Below are 18,419 nucleotides of genomic sequence, written 5' to 3'. Positions count from 1 at the left end.
CTTGCGGGCATGGGTCCCAGGCATCAGACTCAGGTTGCCAGGCTCAGTGGTAAGCACTTCTTCCCACTGCGCCACCTCGCCAGCCTGTGGTACCCTTTGGTTGTTTGTGGAGCATCAGTTTCTCTGTGTGGTGCAGGTTCTAGGAGAGTCCTCGCACTGCCTCCCCATCGTCTCCTGGATTCAGGAGGAGCCTTTGGTGTCTCACCGATGAGTTTTCCTGTCGACTTTTCAAATTCTTGTCATTACTCTGGAGACAGCTCCTTTTGTTCCCAGCGCCTTATGATTTTTTTAAATTATGAGTAACTGTTGAGTTCACATGCTCATTCTCATTCTGTTGAGTAGATTCTGTTCTTTTCTTCTGCTAATATGGTGAATAGCACTGATTTTCAAATACCAGGCCACATTTCATTTCTGAAATAAGCCTGTCGCTGTATATCTATTTTGTGTTATTGGGCTATTCTGCGTATTAAAATTTAAAAGCTGTTTCTGTGTTCCAGAGAGATGCTGAACTATAATTTTCTTTTTCTTTTTTGAAAAGATTTATTTTCATTTATGTGTTATGTTGTTGCCCTTGGGGGCCAGAAGAGGGAGTCTTCCCGAGGGGCTGCAGGTACAGGTGCTTGTGAATGGTTCAGTGGGACCTGAAGCAGGTCCTCTTTAAGAATAGCAAGCAACCTCTGAGCCATCATTCTAACCCCGATTTCCTTCCTTAACTTTTTTTTTAATTTTAAAATTATTTTATTCCTTTTTTAAAAAAATGCATATGAGTCTTTTGCCTGCATACAAGTGTGTGCACCATACATGCACCTCGTGCCCAAGGAGACCAGAAGAAAGCTTTGGATACCTAGAATAGTTTACAACTGTGAGCTGCCATGTGGTTGCTGGAATCAAACTCATGTCCTCTGGAAGAGCAGCCAGTGCTCTCAACAGCAGAGCCATCTCTCCAGCCCCATTAGAAATCATTTAAAAAATTTATTCCTTCCCAATTTCACACACACACATATATATGTATATAATGTAGTTTGATCATATTCCCCTACTCATCTCTTAGTTCCCCCTACTCCCACTGAAGCCCTCCTTCCCAGCAATCCCGTTCATGTCCATGTGGGCTCCCCCCCCCAACTTTCATGCTTTTTTTTTTTGTACCCATCTGGGTTTAATTAGGGCTGTTCAAATGAACTGAACTGTAGTTTTCTTTTATTAACTTTGTCTTTGCTAAGAGCATTACGGTGACCTCTTAAGCACAAGGTGCTCCCCATGCTCTGGAGGGGTAGGGTGCTGCTGTTGACTCCGTTGACTCCTTGGTTCTCAAGTACTCTAGTAAACCGATAGTAACCATCCCATGATGCTCTGCTGTCACCTCTCTGTCCCCAGTCTCCATGTTGTTTTCTCCTCATTTGTTCCGTCCACAACAGCAGATTTTCCTGTTACTCTTGCCAATTATTTTTTAAATATTACTCAGTTTAAAAAAGCTGTACATTTGTTCTCTCTCTCAGGGGCTGCAGAGGACACTTTGTGGGAGGGATAGGTTCTCCTCTTCCACCGTGTGGGTCTGGGGGAATTGAACTCAGGCTGTCGGGCTGGCAGCAAGTGCCGCTAGCCTCCCTCACTGACTGCCTGGCCACTTCCTCAGCTTCCCTGTGACGGAGTCCTGACAATGTTGCTGAGCTGTATTTTCTCACAGTTTCCTCTCCATCTCACCCTTTCGAGCTTTTCCCCAGTGTCTATGCTGCTATTTACATACATTTATTTATTTTGCTGGGGGTGTGCGTATATGCCTGCATACATGCCTGCGTGCGTGCGTGTGTGTGTGTGTGTGTGTGTGTGTGTGTGTGTATGTATGAGTGGTGTATGCATGTGTACGCATGCCATGGCGCATGCGGTGAAGTCAGCAACTTCCTGGGGTGGGTTCTCTTCACCTTGTTGGGAAGTATCTGTCTTATTTCTGCTGGTGTGCGGCATACACCAGGATAGCTGACCCCTGGGTGCCAGCTGACCCTCCTGTCTCTGTCTCCCATCTCTCAATAAGAATGCTGTGGTTACAGATGTGAGCCTCCACATCTGGCTTCTTATATGGGTTCTGTAGATAGAATGCAGGTTGCCAGGATAATATGGTAAGTGGCAGGGAAAGGGCCTATTGTGGCTCACAGTTGAAGGCACAGTGCAGCAGGGGACAGGGAAATCAAGGAAGCAAGAGCCTGAAGCAGCTGGCCACATGGCTTCCAGAGTCAGGGACAGAACAGTGAATACATGCTGCTGCTTAGCATCTTCTCTGTGCTGCAGGTCAGGATCCCAGCCAAGGGATGGTCCTCCTCACCATTAGGGTCTTTTTCCACATCAGCTAATGAAATTAAGGCAATCCCTCGAATGCATGCCCAGAGGCCCACCTCCCATATGATTCTAGATTCTGTCAAGCTGGCATTAACCAATGCAGGGAACATGAGGTGCTGCCTCAAAATAGATAAATAAATAAAAATCTTTCTTTAAGTTGTTTTTTCCTGCTCTGTTTCTCGTGAGGGTCTTCTGTTGCCACTTCCGCCTTTGGGATACTGAGGGAGACCAAGCCTACTTGGGACTCCATGCCAGACTTGGTAATATGGAAACAGATGCAGATAAATTATTTTACTACTTTTTATGTGTATGGGTGTTTATCCTGAGTGTGTGTCTATGCACTATTACCTGGTGCCCATGGAGGCCAGAAAAGGGTGTCAGATCCTCTAGAACCGGAGTTACAGGTGTTTGGGAGCCGTCTGTCATGTGGGTGCTGGAAGTCAAAGGGTGTCAGATCCTCCGGAACCAGAGTTACAAGTGTTTGGAGCTGTCTATCATGTGGGTGCTGGAAGTCAAAGGGTGTCAGATCCTCCGGAACCAGAGTTACAAGTGTTTGGAGCTGTCTATCATGTGGGTGCTGGAAGTCAAAGGGTGTCAGATCCTCCGGAACCAGAGTTACAAGTGTTTGGAGCTGTCTATCATGTGGGTGCTGGAAGTCAAAGCTGGGTGCTCTGGAAAAGCAGCCAGTGCTCTTATCCTCTGAGCCATCTCTCTGGGTTATCAGTCTTGAGCTTCCTTCCCCATGACAAGAAACAAATGTTTTTGCAGAGACAAAGTCCCTATTTTAGTAAAGGAAGACTTAAGATCAATACATATTAAGAAGTTAGAAATGAACCGCAAATTACCTACAGAGTAAGCCCTTGGGAGGGAATAAAGAGGTTAATGAGACAGAAGAACATCCCTGGAATAGAGATGATTATAAAAACCAAAGCTGGCTCTGTCCGAAAAGCCTAGAAGACTGCAAAGTCAGCCAGTGAAGCGAGAGAAGACGAATGTGCGGTATTGGGGATGAAAAGGGAGCGTTTGGGGGGCCGAGCTACTGTTCTGCTGCCGTGAAGAGACTCCATGACCAAGGCTGCTTATGGAAGAAAGAATTTAATGGGGTCTTGTTTAGAGTTTCAGAGGGTGAGTCCGGACCGTCATGGCAGGGGGCATGACTGTAGGCAGGCATGTGCCGGGGCAGTAGTGAGAGCTTACCTCTCACCTGCAGAGTGGAGGCAGAGAGCGAGAGTCTGGGCCTGGTGTGGGCTTTTGAAACCTCAGAGTCCATTCCACAGTGATGCGCCTCCTCCAGCAAGACCTCATGCAGTTCCAGCATGCAAATACGTGAGCCTGTGCAGGCCGTTCTCACTCAGACACCACACTGGACACCACGAGAGTTTGCAAAACTCTAGGGAGGCTAAGAACGTGGCTCAGTGGGCCAAGTACTTCCCATACACAAAGCTCAGGCTCTTGAATTCAAATCCCTTGAGCTCATGTAAAGCCAGACTGAGTAGTGCTCACCTTGAGTCTCCGTGCCCCGTCAAGCTGAGATGGGTCAGCCAGCCTGAGTTAGGCAGCAGTGATCAACCAAGGAAATCCATCACAGAAAAGATAGCAGGTGAAGATGGTCAGTCTCGGGTGGCCTCTGACCTCCACACATATGCTGTGGCATGTGTATGACTGCCTTCATGCATGCTCACAAATTTATATACATATATATATATATATAATATTTGCATATGTATAAAAGAAAAAAATAAGATTTTTAATGACTTTGTGCTGATTAGATGAAATGTACAAATTCTTAGGAAGCAAAGCTAGAAAAACAGCACAAGAAAAAGCTAGGGTGCTTGAGTCTGTAATGGCCAGATTTCTACTAGCGTTGACGCAAGATGGGGTTTCTCCGGAAGAGGAAACCTGAATTGAGAAAATGCCCCATTATATTGGCCTCTAGGCTTGCATTTTCTTGAATAATGAATTGCTGGGGATGGGCCCAGCACCCTGTGGGTGGTGCCACCTGGCTGGCCCTGGGTTGTATAAGAAAGCAGGTGAGCAAGTCAGCAAGCAATATCCCTCCATGGTCTCTGCCTTAGTTCCTGCCTTGCGTTCCTGCTTGATTTCCTTCAGTGATGGACTGTGACCTGTAAGCCAAGTAAACCCTTTCTTCCCCATGGTGCTTTTGGTCTTGATGTTTTATCGCAGTAATAGAAAGCAACTATAACGGAGTTTACAAATGATTTTCTTTTATTATTTATTACTTACTGAGACAGGGTCTCAACTCTGTAGCCGTGCTTGGCCTGGAACTCACTATGTATACCAGATTGGCTTCAGAGTCACAGAAATCCACTTGCCTCTTCCTTCCAAGTGCTGGAATTAAAGGTGCGCACCACCACACCCTGTTTATTTTAATCTCTCTCTCTCTCTCTCTCTCTCTCTCTCTCTCTCTCTCTCTCTCTCTCTCTCTCTCTCTCTCTCTGTGTGTGTGTGTGTGTATGTGTGTGTGTGTGGAGTGCAGTATTCTTGGAGTTCAGAAGACCCCCCCAGCTGGGGTTGCAGGTGCTGGTGATCCACCTGCACAGTCCTCCGGAAGAGCAGTGAATGCTCTTAACCACTCACGGAGCCGTCTCTCTAGTCTTCTGGTTTGATCATTTAAAACCCGCCCAAAGAGAGTTGCGGGCCCAGATGGCTTCATGGGTGACTCAGCAGTTAGTTCCAGGAAGAACCAACACCAGCTCTACCTAGCTTCTTCAGGAAGAAGTCCAAGCTCTCTCCAGCTCAGGCTTTGTCATCCACAATCACTTCTAGCAATCGGCAACGACTCTGCTGGGCATGGTAGTGCATTCCTGAATCCCAGAATTTAAGCTCTGATCTGACCTCTGCAGCACACTGTGGCACGTGCATGTACACACTTAAATGAATAGATTTTTATTATGTTTAAGTTCACAAAGGGGTGTTGTATATTTCTGGAAGGCGATAGTTGGATCCTAAACATAGACACTAAGCAAATGGCCATGAACAGCCATTTAATGGGCATGGGAGTTCCCGCTCTAACAGGACTTCTGTTGTGATTTTACCTTACTCAGCAGCAACTCTGGCCTCTGCCCACTAGATGTCAGTAGCACCCCCACTCAGGGAATCTGGAAAGGGCTCTCAAGGTGTCACCCTGTGGAAGGAAGTTTCAATGTTGGAACAGAATAGCCCCAGGGTTGCAGAGCTGCCCCTGGTTGAAAGCCACCACGTCTACAGGATAGCAGACTCTGTCATTGCAACAGTGTTAGCAGTGTAAGCTGGAAGTGGGTCAGCAGAACAGACTGGAAAAGCTGTGAGAGCCAGCGGGAGACCCTCAGGTCTAGATGCAGGCTTTATTATATTTATTACAATGGAAGATCAATATGGATATGAGTTTAGTTACACATTTTAACTGATGTTTATTATGTGTGTCTCTGTGTGGTTATGTGCATGCAAGTTCAGAGGCGAAGAGAGTGTTTTGGATTCTCTGGAGCAGGAGTTAGAGAAGCTTTTGTAAACCTGCCAGTTTGGGTGTGCAGCACAAAACTCAGGTCCTCTGTAGGAACAGTGAACACCCTTGACCACTGAGCCATTCTCATGTGCCCTCATACCTTGTCATGGGTCAGGGTCTCACATACTTCAGGCTTGCCTCAAACTTGCTGCGTGTTTCAGGATGACCTTGAACTCTCCTCAGTGCTGGGATCGCAGCTGTGAGCCGCCCTGCTTGGTTTTATGGTGCTGGGGGTGGACCGGAGCCTCACTGTAGGGTAGGCAGGCACTCTACCCACCAAGTCACACCCTAAGCCTTTCTTTGTGGTTTTCGCTGTTTTACAGGGTGTAGCAGATAGAGTCAGAGACAGGGAGACAGAGCAAGCGTACACGCAAGCCCAGTTGCTAGGGCTTGTGTTGCTGGGGAGCCCATCTTGGACCACCTGCTTGGCCACCATGTAGCTTCTGGCAGTTTACTTGCCCTGTTTACTCTGGGCCCAGATTTTATAGTTGTCAAATGAATATCATAATCACACAAATCTGGTAAGATTCTTTCTGAAGTTTAGACAGATCCAAGAATCTTGAAAAGACACAAAACACTTGGACGACTGATCTGGCGCCTGGCAAGGGTTGGCTCACCTTGCTTCGTTTCTCTTGCTAGCTCTCTCGCCAGGTTCTTCGTTCAGAGGATTTGTGGAGCGCCCCCCCCCCCCTTTTTGTGGAGGCAGAGTTCTGTTTAGGTCTCCCAGGAACATATTTTACTTACTTATTTATTTTTACCTTTTTTTACATGTAATTTCATAAATGAATCATTGGGTTTTTAATAGAGATGTTGAAATGGAATATTCTGCCTTCTATTCTGTACATGGTCTTTGCTGGCGTAGAACCATTCCTCTCTTAGGGCTGGTTTCGGTGTGGAAGTGTATGGTGTCTACGTGTGTGATGTATTTTTGTGAGCGTGTGGGAGAGGCACAGGTGCCTATGCTGCGTGCGGAGGCCAGGGAACGGAGAGCAGATGTCCTGCCGGGTCCCTCTCTGCCTTATTGCCTTGTGATGTGTTCTCACGCTGACCCTGGAGTGAGGCTGGCAGCCAGTGACCCTCTTGTCTCCACACCCTGCAGCTCCCCAGTCCTAGAGTCACAGGTGTGCGTGGCCATGCCTGGCTTTTTATTTGAGCCCTGGGATCAGAACTTACGTTCTCAGGCTTGTATCCTATGCATTCTCACATACTGAGCCTCTCAGCTCTGTCATTGGTCATTGGCTGGGGTTTCTGTGGGCTTTTTTTTTTTTAATACTGTTTTGTTTTGTTTTTTTGAGACAGGGCTTCTCTGTGTAACAGTCCCACCTGTCCTGGAACTCCCTCCATAGACCAGGCTGGCCTTGAACTCCCAGAGATCCACCTGCCTCTGCCTCCCAAGTGCTGGGATTAAAGGCGTGAGCTAACATGGTCCAGCCTGTCACTGGGTTTTTTAAACCAATCCCTGGTATTTGACATGATTTATTTCTACAAGGCTTGGTTCTAAGTAATATAGAGTGGAATGCTAAGTCCTACAGAAAGAAACAAACCAACCCCACATTTTTGTTTGGAAACAAGAGTTGCACTGTGTGGCCCGGGCTGACCCAGCACTCACTGTATAGGCCAGGCTGGCCTGATATTTACTGTGTGGCGAGGCTTTAAACTTGCTGAGTTCTTGCCATGGCCTTCCAAGTGCTGGGCTTGCTGGGTTAGCATTGCTAAGCCTGCACAAAGCCTATTTTACGAAGATGGAATTGACCATACCGAGGAAGCGTGCATGCTCTGGATCCCATCCTACCTCGAGTTTCTTTCAGCCCACTGGTGCTCTAGGCTAGGAGAGATGGTGAGTATTGCTTGTTGACTAGCCTCTTTCCTTGCATTTGTTTCTTTAGTTTGTAACTTTTCATAGTTTACTGCTTTTGTGTGCGTGTCAGTCATTTTTGCCCTGGCTGCCTTGATTTGATCATAGCCTTCAGGAAAACTTTAAAACAGGATAGGCAGTCTTCTGTGAGTCTAACTGGGAATATCCCTTTTATTTTTTAAATTATATGTTTTGTGTGTGTGTGTGTGTGTGTGTGTGTGTGTGTGTATCTATGCGTGAGAGTGCAGGTGTCCACGGAGGCCAGAAGAGGGCATCAGATCACCTGGAATTCTAGGTGATGTGAGTTGATCAACAAAGGTGCTGGGACCTGAATGCGGGTCCTCTGCAGGAGCAGAGTGTGTTCTTAACTCCTGCAGCATCTCTCCAGCCCGACTCCAGATGGCTTTGATTTGGTGGTGGGAACCTGGTAGCTGTTTAAAGGGAGTTTAGAGGTTTCCTGTCTTTTCTTCCCTGGTAAAATCCTCTGTAAAGAGCTAAGTAGACAGGAATGAGATGCCCTTGATGTACCTGACAAATGCCCTTTACTATTCATCTCTGAGCCTGCTCTGTGAAAGATCTCAAGCGTGCAGGTGCTGTAGGGCAGCCTTCATCCCAGCACCCAGGAAGTAGAGGCAGGAGAATCAGAAGTCCAAGGTCATGCTTGGATACAGAGTCAGTTCAAAGCTAGCCTGGGCTGCAGGAGTCTTACCTCAAAAAATCACAAAATGCTCTCAAGTGTCTCTTCCTTCTGTGAATTATGCTTTCCCCCAAACATAGAGGTAGATACTTGGAGTTCTTTCTTTTCTCTCCATTATTTGAGCCCTGCTCTTTAGGATACCTGGGAATTTGTCCCCCAGGTCCCCAGGTCCCCAGGTCCTCCAGGTCCCCCAGGTCCCCAGGTCCCCTAGGTCCCCCAGGTCCCCCAGGTCCCCCAGGTCCTCCAGGTCCCCCAGGTCCCCAGGTCCCCCAGGTCCTCCAGGTCCTCCAGGTCCCCCAGGTCCTCCAGGTCCCCAGGTCCCCCAGGTCCTCCAGGTCCTCCAGGTCCCCCAGGTCCTCCAGGTCCCCAGGTCCCCTAGGTCCCCCAGGTCCCCCAGGTCCTCCAGGTCCCCCAGGTCCTCCAGGTCCCCAGGTCCCCTAGGTCCCCCAGGTCCCCAGGTCCCCCAGGTCCTCCAGGTCCCCCAGGTCCTCCAGGTCCCCAGGTCCCCCAGGTCCCCCAGGTCCCCCAGGTTGGCTCCTCTCCAGGGCTCAGCATTGGACTTTAAGCTATCAGCAATGGTCTTCTGAGGGTTTCCAGTACATCCTCGAGTCTTACTTGTTTATTTTGGGCCAGAAGGTAGCCGAGTCTCGGATTATATGTCTTTCATAGCCTTTAGTGACTACAATCTTAATGCTTTTTGAAAAGCCTGCACCAGTTTGGGTTTGTGGTAGATGCTGGTGATTACCCATGAGCGTGACTTCCTGGAACAAGAAATGCCAGAGATTATAACTAACAAGAAAACTGGGAAGAAAAGAACCATGATTCATCTACAGTTCACAGGATTGTTGTCTGAACACACAAGGGTTATTTGATTTAATTTCTCTTCTCTTAAAGTGATTTAATCAACTTATTGCTTACTTTTTAAAATTTTTATTAGCGTGTATGAATTTACTTAATAATGGGTTTCATTTTGTTATTTTTACTCATGTGTGTTCAGATAATTTCACCCTCCACTGCCCTCTGTCCTCCTCATCCCCTCATAATCCTCTTCATCTTCCTAGCAAATCTCCCTTTTATTTTAATGTCCCCTTTTTTATGACACACACACACACACACACACACACACACACACACACACACACACACACGCGACATGGAGATCAGAAAGACAAAGTCCTATTCCCTGGAGCTAGAGTTACAGATGGTTTGAGCCGCCATGAGGGTGCTGGGAACTGAATTCAGGATCTCTGTGAGGGCAGCCAGTGCTTTAACCACTGAGCCAACTCTCCAGCTCACCATGACTTTAATTATGATTTCTTCTGTTAGCACTGGGAGAGGGGTTGTTTATTTACAGGAACATGGCTGGTGACTTATCAGTGCCTGCACTAGCGGGGATCTTACTGTTTTTTCAATAGTCATTTTGTTTATTTAGTGTGTGTCTGCTTGCAAGCACATGTGAGTGAGGAAGACAACTGGTTCGGAACTGGTTCTCACTGGCCACCATGTGGGTCCCAGAGACCAATTTCGGGTTGTGACGATTGGCAGCAAGCGCCTTTACTCACTGAGCCATCTCACTAGCCCCCTTGCTCTTATTAAAGCTAATTCAGTGTGTGTGTGTGTGTGTGTCAGGCAGCTGTTTGGTGACTAACATGGTTGTAGATACTGGGAATAGGGGTGAGGGCGTGGGGAAAACATGTGCTAGCAATTTGTGCCTTCTGAAAGGTGTATGACAATCTTTCTATCACTGATACTTTCCATCTGTCTGCAAAATGTAGTTTCAGGGGCTGGAGAGGAGAGATGACTCAGTGGATAAGGCATTTGCTGCTCTTCCAGAGGACCCAGGTTCTATTCTCGGCACCTGTGTTGCAGGGGAGGGTGTGATGCCCTCTACTGACCTCAGAAGGAATTACACCGTACACAAACCCACACACAGACTCAGCCATATGCACACAATTAATGAAAAATAAAATCTTTTTAAGAGCCTTGTGCTCGACCAGTTGAGCTAGCTGAGCAACCGTCTTCTTTTCAAAAGTAACTTCAGTTTGTAAAAGTCCATAGGGGCTTCACCTGACCTGCATTCTCTGGGAGTCAAGTGTCGGCCAGGGCTCTTGGGTGAATCTGTGACTTCGGCTCAGTTTTAAACCAAGTCTTTTTCCCTGTTTCAGCAACAGCGAACAGTCTACAGACTGACACTTGTGAAGTCTTGGAACGTGGATGAACTCCAGGCCTATGCGGAACTGGTGTCCTTGGGGAACCCCGACTTCATCGAGGTCAAGGTGAGCTCTGCTGGCTGGTGGTGGGCAGGCTGTGACTTAGGAATGACTGGCCGAGGCCCGGGGACAAGCTTTCAGAACTCCTGGTCATTTGGTACACAGACTCACTGAGAAGCTGTCTCTGTCCTGGTCATCGGAGCAGCAGTGAAGGAGACCAAGCTGTTGGTCTTCAGAAGCATCTCCTTTGGGGGCCGGAGAGATGGTCCCGTGTTTAAGAGCACTTGCTGATTTCCCAAGGGCCCGAGTTTGGTTCCCAGTTATTGGGCAGCTCACAACCATCTGTAACTCCAGCTCAGGGGATCCAGTGCTCTCTTGACTTCTGAGGGCACTGTCTACACACACACACACACACACACACACACACACACCCACACACACACACACACACACACACCACGCACACACACTTTTTAAATCTTTCTTTCTTCAGAGTAGAAAATAAGTTAATTATGGAACTGGCCAGTTCATAAAAATCAACCATTTCACCAATTTATTTTTACAGTATGTCAGTGCTGCATACAATGTGGTCAGTTTATTCTGACAGTTTAGATATTTGGTATTGGGTTAAAAAAAATCGTTGAGAGCTTCTCCTCTGATGGGAGGTAGATAACATGAGACGAGCTAAGGAAGTTGTGCTGGAGTAATTAGTAATCTCTTACTGTGAGATGTTTCAGACCTATTCCAGATGTTGGTGGTAGTCTAATGAGCTCCGCCCACTTGTCACCTCCAGCAGGAGACCAGTCTGGGGTAGTCTAATTTCAGCTCAACTGCTACCCCTTTCCTGCTCTTATCCCTGCTTATTTTCCCCTAAGTTGTGTAAGTTAAAGGAGCAGTTCTCCATTTCATCCATTCATTTACTTAGTTCTTGTTTGATTTTTGAGATAGGGTCTCATTCTGTAGTTCAGGCTAGCCTGGGATACACTGTGTAGCCCAGACGTTGGGCCAGCTAGCCTGGCATACACAGGAGGCCAATAATGAGTCCCTTTCTCAAGCAAGGGACTGATATCATCTCACACAAGCAACAAAGATTGAAAAAAAATTGTACCACTGGTTGTACATAATGTCATAGGCATGTAATGCCAGTACCCAGGATCACAAGTTCAAACTCATCCTCGGCTGTACATGAGTTTGAGTTAAGCATAGGCTACATAAGACCCTGTCTCAAAAAAACTGTGTGTGTGTGTGTGTGTGTGTGTGTATGTGTGTGTGTGTGTGTGTGTTGCACTGAAGCCTGACTAACTGGTTATGTGGAAGGTGGGAATGGTTTACTGAGGTAGAGAAAACCAGGGAAATTAGGGGAGACATTTTCTGAGTTCCCTGTTGCCATATTAAATTCAGGGTATCTTTTAAATATTGAAGAATGAGTTTGAAGAACTCAATGGTTTGGGGGTTAAGGCAGGAGTGGAAGTGACAGTGGGAGCCCTGCCTTTGAGGTGGAGCATAGAGTAGCTAGCTCTCTGGAGGCCAGAGAGCATCCGGAAGAGGACTGAGTGCTAGGAGGACATCCCCTCTCTGGAGGCCAGCTCTTGCTTCTCGGTGTGCAGTTTTGAGTCTGAGTATTACCTGAGTCCCAAGTGGGGGAGTTGTAGCGTTTCCCTGCTCCCTTGGAGGTAGGCACTCTGGAGGGAAGGGGGAGGGGTAGAAGTGGGGACACCCAGGGCTCCTGCTCAGCTCTCTGAAGGAGGGGTGTGGAGGGGGACACCAGGGCTCCTGCTCAGCTCTCTGAAGGAGGGGTGGGGAGGGGGACACCAGGGCTCCTGCTCAGCTCTCTGTAGGGGTGTGGAAGGGGACACCAGGGCTCCTGCTCAGCTCTCTGAAGGAGGGGTGGGGAGGGGGACACCAGGGCTCCTGCTCTCTGAGCCATTATCAGTTTATCTCTGGTCAGGCCACAGACACTCTTTGATTTTGAAATTGCTCTTGAGTTCAAAAGGTTTCTCTTGGCAGGAGTTTTAATGACGCACAAACACCAACTGTCTGAGAATATATGTCCGGTTCAGGGACAGCTTGCCAACTGCAGAGATTAGTGGCATTTTAATTTATGGCTTAACTATTAAAAATGTTGCTACAAATTATATGGTAGTAAAATCTTTGTTTTTATTGTGCTTGGCTGGATAATGGGCGTCTCTTCTCTCCCTTCTTCCCCCTCCCGCTTCCCTTCCCTCTGCTCACTCGCCCTTTCTTGTCATGTTTCCTATGATGAACATTTACAATTTGGAAAAAAAACCTGGCAAATATTATTATAATTTTCCTTTAAACAGGATCTTCTATAGATGTTATATTGTGCAGCCAAGGATGACTTGAGTCCCTGGTGCTGGGATTATGGGCGCCACGGTACTGGCGGTCGGTCAGTCATTACTTACTGATAGTGGTAACTGCTGGGTTTTAGATAAAGATGACTGCTTATTAGACAGTGAATTCCCCTGCTGGGAGCTTTGTGTGTTTGACACCTGTTCTCTTGACTTGGAATAGAGAAAGCTGTGTTACAAGCTCATGGCTTCTTTCAGATGACTTCCTACTTGGTTGTTTTATCCCCGTGCTTACCAGTATGTCTGGTGCGGCTTGTGCCAGCCTCACTAAAACACTCACTGAGACAACTGATAGAGGGCATTGGAGGCATGGATGTTGTACCGAAGGCCATAACAGTAAATGAGGTGATCATGTAAAATTCTTAGAGAAGTCTGTCGTCTAGCAGCAGTGGCGGGCAGAGGACGGTTTCCAGGAGTCGGGTTTCTGCTTCTGCCATGTGGATTCTAGGATCAAGTTCAGGCTGTCAGACTTGGTAGCAATTGCCTCTACCCACTGAGCCATGCCGCCAGCCCCTCTCCTTATGCCATATTTCCCTACCTGTTCATCCGTTGATGGACAGCTGAGCTGATTGCACATGCTGGCTGTTGCGAATGCTGCTGCAGTAGGCGTGGACATGTGACTGTCTCTGTGGAGACCTGGGGCTCCTCCTGGGGTTCCGCGAGGAACAGGCTGGCTGCAAACATGCTCTCCCCGAAAGACAAATGGAGACCAGGTAGAGATTAGTATCACTGAACTGTCCCCAGTCCTTCTCTCGCTGTTTATTTTGAAGCAGGGTTTTGCAAAGTTGCCCAGTCTGCCCTTGGCCTCACTCTGTAGCCCAGGTTAACCCCCTTTACTAGTACTCTGCCTCAGCCTCCCCTGGGCTGGGGTTGCAGGTGTGCACCAGCTCATCCCGCCACTGGAAACTCTGACTGAAACGGGACTGAGGACATGGCCTGGTGGCAGAGTGCTTGCCTGGGATCTATGAGGCCCTGGCTTCTGTCCCCAGCACTTAAGTGCACAGACAGCAACCAATTAAAAATAGGTTAGTGAGTGAGCCGGTAGCTTCTCTGTTCAGGAGACTCAAATAGTTATGTCTGCAAGGCAATCTGTTTGCTGCCATGGTGGCCTCACGCCTGTAATCCCAGTGCTTGGGGGGCCCAGGCAGAGTTCGAGGTCATCCTGGGCTGCAGGGTGATTCGGTGTCAAAAACAAAACCAGTGGAAGAGGCTGGAGAGACGGCTCAGTGGTTAAGAGTGCACGCAGCTTTCGCAGAAGACCCGGGTTCAGTTCCCAGTACCAGCGTCTGGCAGCCCTGTTAATTCCAGCTCCAGGGGATCTGGCACCATCTTTTGGCATCTGTAGGTACTAAACTCAGGTACACACGGGCACACATTTATATCATTAAAGATAAAACCTTCGAAGGAAAGCCATTGGAGGCTAAGGAGACATTAAAAAGGGGGGTGGGGGGGAGAAAGAAGGCTCTCTAAAACTCCTTTGTTGAGAACCAGTGTGACAGGCTGTGATAGCCCTCATCCACATCTCTGTTAGATGAGATGCCTTAATGTCAGGTCTGCAAGTGGCACCCTCAGAGCCTGAGGACGGGCGGGTGTGCATCCTACTCCGTTGCTTCAGGAGGGACCCCATCCTAAAGCACAGGAGACAGCCTTTCACTGCAGGGCGGTGTACCGAAGGAACACTTTTCCACGGGCTGAGCCTAGCACCGAGAAGCCTTGAGTCCTGTCCACCCCTACTTTGCAAAAGGGCAAAGTCTCCCTTTGAGCCAGGGGAGATTTGGTTCAAGTGTAACAGTCCGTCAGACTTCACACATGCACCCGCCCTGCTGACCCTGCCTGTCCCCCGTAGTTGAGTTAGTCTGCTTGTTTTCTTAACATTCCTTCCCAGGAATCTAAGGCAGACACGAGCTGGGCATGATGGTGCACACTGGAATCCCAGCATCTGGGTCAACACGGAAGGGTCACCTTCAGCTACCGTGATCCCAGGCAAAACTAGACTACGTGTCTCAAAAACGCAAAAGCAAAAACAGGAGCTAGCAAGATGTCTCAGCAGGTAACAACGCTTGCCACCAAGCCTGGTGACCTGAGCCTGACCCTGGGTGGAAGGAGAGCCAGCTCTGGCCACTTGTCCTCTGACCTCCACCGTGCACACGCAATGACCACACAAATAAATCCCGAAGAGTAGAGCATGTGTGTTTTCAGATGTGTTTCTAGCATGGTTCCTAATCAAAACTTCTTTTTAGTGTATGTCTTGTTTTACTGCCTGAACCACATTAAGAGATGTTTTGTCTGTCTTTTTCCTACCTTCTCTGTCTTTTCATTCTTTATGAAGCTGAGTGGGGCATGCATCACAGGTTTTGTCTTTGTTTTTAATGTACATATGTATGTGTGTGTGTCTCCCATCCTAACCACGGGTGCATGCAGAGGTCAGCCCAAAACTGGCAGGAGCCGGTTTTCATCTTCCACTGTGTGGGTTTCAGGGATCCAGCTCAGGTGCTCAGGCTTGGCAGGAAGCACCCTTGCTCGCTGAGCCGTCCTGCGTCCTGCGCACATTTCCGTACACACAGTCAGCTGTGCCAGTGTAGCCTTTCAGACTGAGCTGTCGTCCTGATCTTAGAGCGACAATGGCGCCTGTTCTCTGAGGCAGGTGTCTGGCTGCAGAGCCCAGGCTCTCTTGTCTCAGCTTCCCGAGTGCTGGGATTGTAGGTGTGCACCACCCCCTCCCCACCTGCACTAGAGTAGTAATCCTTCAAGAGGTTTGTTTGTTTGAGAATTCAATGGGATGATCTGTGCCAGGATCCAGTAAATGTTGAGACTGCCTTCCATTAGGCGCTGTATTTAAAATAAATCAGTAGATGCTGTCTCCTCATTATATTGATTTCCTCTTTCCTTTCATTGCCAGTCTGGTAAAATATTTTTTTCTTTTATATTCCCTGTAAATTAACGTGCATTTTAGCCTCGTTAGGCTTAAATGGGACCTTCATTTGTGAGCCCGAGATTCTCAGCCCTCATCATCTGTCTGCTGTGGGTAAAAACGTGCTTCACGGTGTAAACATCTGCTGCATCACGGAGCCCGTTTGTAGGAAGTCCTGAGTTTGCGCTCTCTGCGGAGCCCAGGAAGGGATGGTGATTACTGTTGTCCTGGGATGTTATCAGAGCCACCCTTTGTTAGCACCAAAACTGTTCCCAGACCCAGCAAGTGGGTGAGCAACTTCCCCTCACTGTCCACACAGAGTTGGGGTCAGGAGGTTGCCAGTTACTCAGCCTGCATTGCCGTATCTATTGTTTTTCTTGTTCCTGCATCCAAATCCTCCAGAAGAGGCCATTTACAGGAGGGCGGGGATTTTTTTTGCGGGGGAGGGGGTGCTCTGGTGCAAGAAAAGCCTGTTTTCATCTGGGTGGATCAGTAAGCAAAAAGATGAGCTCTAGCATTCTGATGGCGTTCTCCTTTGTTCCTTTTTAATTTGATCACAGTTTAATCTTTATTCATTCATTTATTAATTCCTTTTTGGAGAAAGGGTCTTACTGTGTAGCGCTGGCGAGCCTGGAATGCACTGTGTATGCAGGGCTAGTTCTAAACTCACAGAACCCGTCTCTGCCTTCGGAGTCTGAAATTAAAGGTGTGGGCTACCACACTCAACCATTTTTTTCTTCATTAAAAAGATTATGTTGTGTGTGTGAGAGAGAGAGGAAGGGAGGGAGGGGGAGAGAGGGAGAGAGAGAGAGAGAGAGAGAGAGAGAGAGAGAGAGAGAGAGAGAGAGAGAGAGAGAGAGACTCATTTGAAAGCGTGAGTGTTTAGACAGTAGAACCTGGGAGAATAGAGCCAAACAACGAGGCAGACTAAAGTCACATGCAATAGCCAACTTTATTCAGAGCATCAGACAGTTTATATACACTCTGAGGAGTAAGGAAAGTCACGTGAGTTCAAGCTGCATGACACCAGGACAAGCTGTACATGATAAAACATGTTCTTCCGTAGAGGCACATAAACAGACAACTGCATGCCAGTTGTTCCGGGGATCTGAGTAAACTCACACCTATCAGCTTCACCTGGGAGGGGCGCAAAAACCCATTCCAAGAACCGTTCGGTGTTTTTGAAGAAACTGAGGTCATAAGACAGTCATCTTGTTTTCTTGGAGTTTTCTCCCGAGCACTCAGAACTCCCCTCGCCCGACTCCATTCTTGGGCCGTGTTCCAACAGCAGAGACTGTTTTGGGAGTTAGCGTGCTCCTACCCTGTGTGACTTGGGGATCAGCTCCAGTCTTTGGGCCTGGTGACAAAGCACTTGTCCCTGAGCCGTCTTGGCGGCCTTCGCTTTTCCTTTTCATTTAGTTTGGGTCCTCAGCCCACAGGATGGTGCCATCGCATTCACACCCATGGTCACGCCTTCCCATTCAGTTAACCGTTTTGGTAGCACCTTTAGAGACACACCTCGGGGTCAGTCTTGGAGGTGGTTGTGAGTCCAGCCAAGTTGAGGTAAATCTTATCTCCCTTTTAACTGCTGGTTCCTGGTCCTTAGGGAGTAGGCAGTTCAGGGCTGCGGCTGTTGCTCTGCTGGTGGAGAGCCTGCCTAGCAGGCATGAAGCCCTGTCCGTCCCCAGCACTGCCTGAACCGGAATCTGCGGTGCTGCCTGTAAGCCAAGCATGTGGGAGGGAGGGGTGAGGGTTAGGGTCATCTTTGGCTACAGTGGAATGGAGGCCAGCCTGGGCTACATGAGACACACAAGGTTTTAATGAGCTGCAGCATACAGTCCATCTTCACACTGAGTTCCTTAGCAGCTCGTGATTTGTTATTGCTGCATAATAAAATATTAAAATATCTTCCTCGATCATAGTTATGAATATAAGAGCGTGTCTGAGAGCGCTGTGCTTCGGGGAACTTTTAAATATTAACGAAAAGTTGCTTTGTGATGGCTTTTCCCCACAATCACATACCTCTCCTATCACAGGCAGCGCTGAAACCTGATGACCTGCGTGTGAGCCCTCTCACCACCTTGTGTGCATTCGGTTAGGAGCACACTTTTCCAGCTTGATTTTCCTAATGATGTCTTGAACTCTGTTACCACTGCTTTTGAAAATCCACTGAAGCTCATCCTAATGAGTTCTCCAAATCCCCGAGCAAACAAAGGCCATTTCCCCATTTAGCCTAAGGAAGCAGGGCTGTGGGTAGTTAACACTCAGTGGCTGGCATTTGGGTGCAGTGTCTGCAGTACCTGTGAACCGCCATCTGCAGCACTCAGCTTCTGCAGCGAGGGTCTGCAGCGCTCAGCCGTCTGCAGCGAGGGTCTGCAGCGAGGGTCTGCAGCGCTCAGCCTTCTGCAGCGAGGGTCTGCAGCGCTCAGCCTTCTGCAGCGAGGGTCTGCAGCGCTCAGACTTCTGCAGCGAGGGTCTGCAGCGCTCAGCCGTCTGTAGCGAGGGTCTGCAGCGCTCAGCCGTCTGCAGCGAGGGTCTGCAGCG

At 48.4% G+C, this 18,419-nt stretch overlaps 1 protein-coding gene across 2 annotated transcripts in view; it reads left to right on the top strand.

The window, feature by feature from the left end:
* Window positions 1–18,419, top strand: part of LOC142852678 (S-adenosyl-L-methionine-dependent tRNA 4-demethylwyosine synthase TYW1) — a 78,603-nt gene that overhangs the window by 47,659 nt on the left and 12,525 nt on the right. For both annotated transcript variants that reach the window (XM_075977752.1, XM_075977753.1), the window contains exon 14: window positions 10,551–10,661. In XM_075977752.1, the coding sequence (XP_075833867.1) occupies window positions 10,551–10,661 (111 nt within the window). The remainder of the gene's footprint in view (window positions 1–10,550; window positions 10,662–18,419) is intronic.

The sequence above is a fragment of the Microtus pennsylvanicus genome, chromosome 1 (genome assembly GCF_037038515.1).
Source record: "Microtus pennsylvanicus isolate mMicPen1 chromosome 1, mMicPen1.hap1, whole genome shotgun sequence".
NCBI lineage: Eukaryota > Metazoa > Chordata > Mammalia > Rodentia > Cricetidae > Microtus > Microtus pennsylvanicus.
The sequence above is the reverse complement of the archived record's forward strand: the minus strand, read 5'-3'. Positions and strand labels throughout refer to the sequence as shown.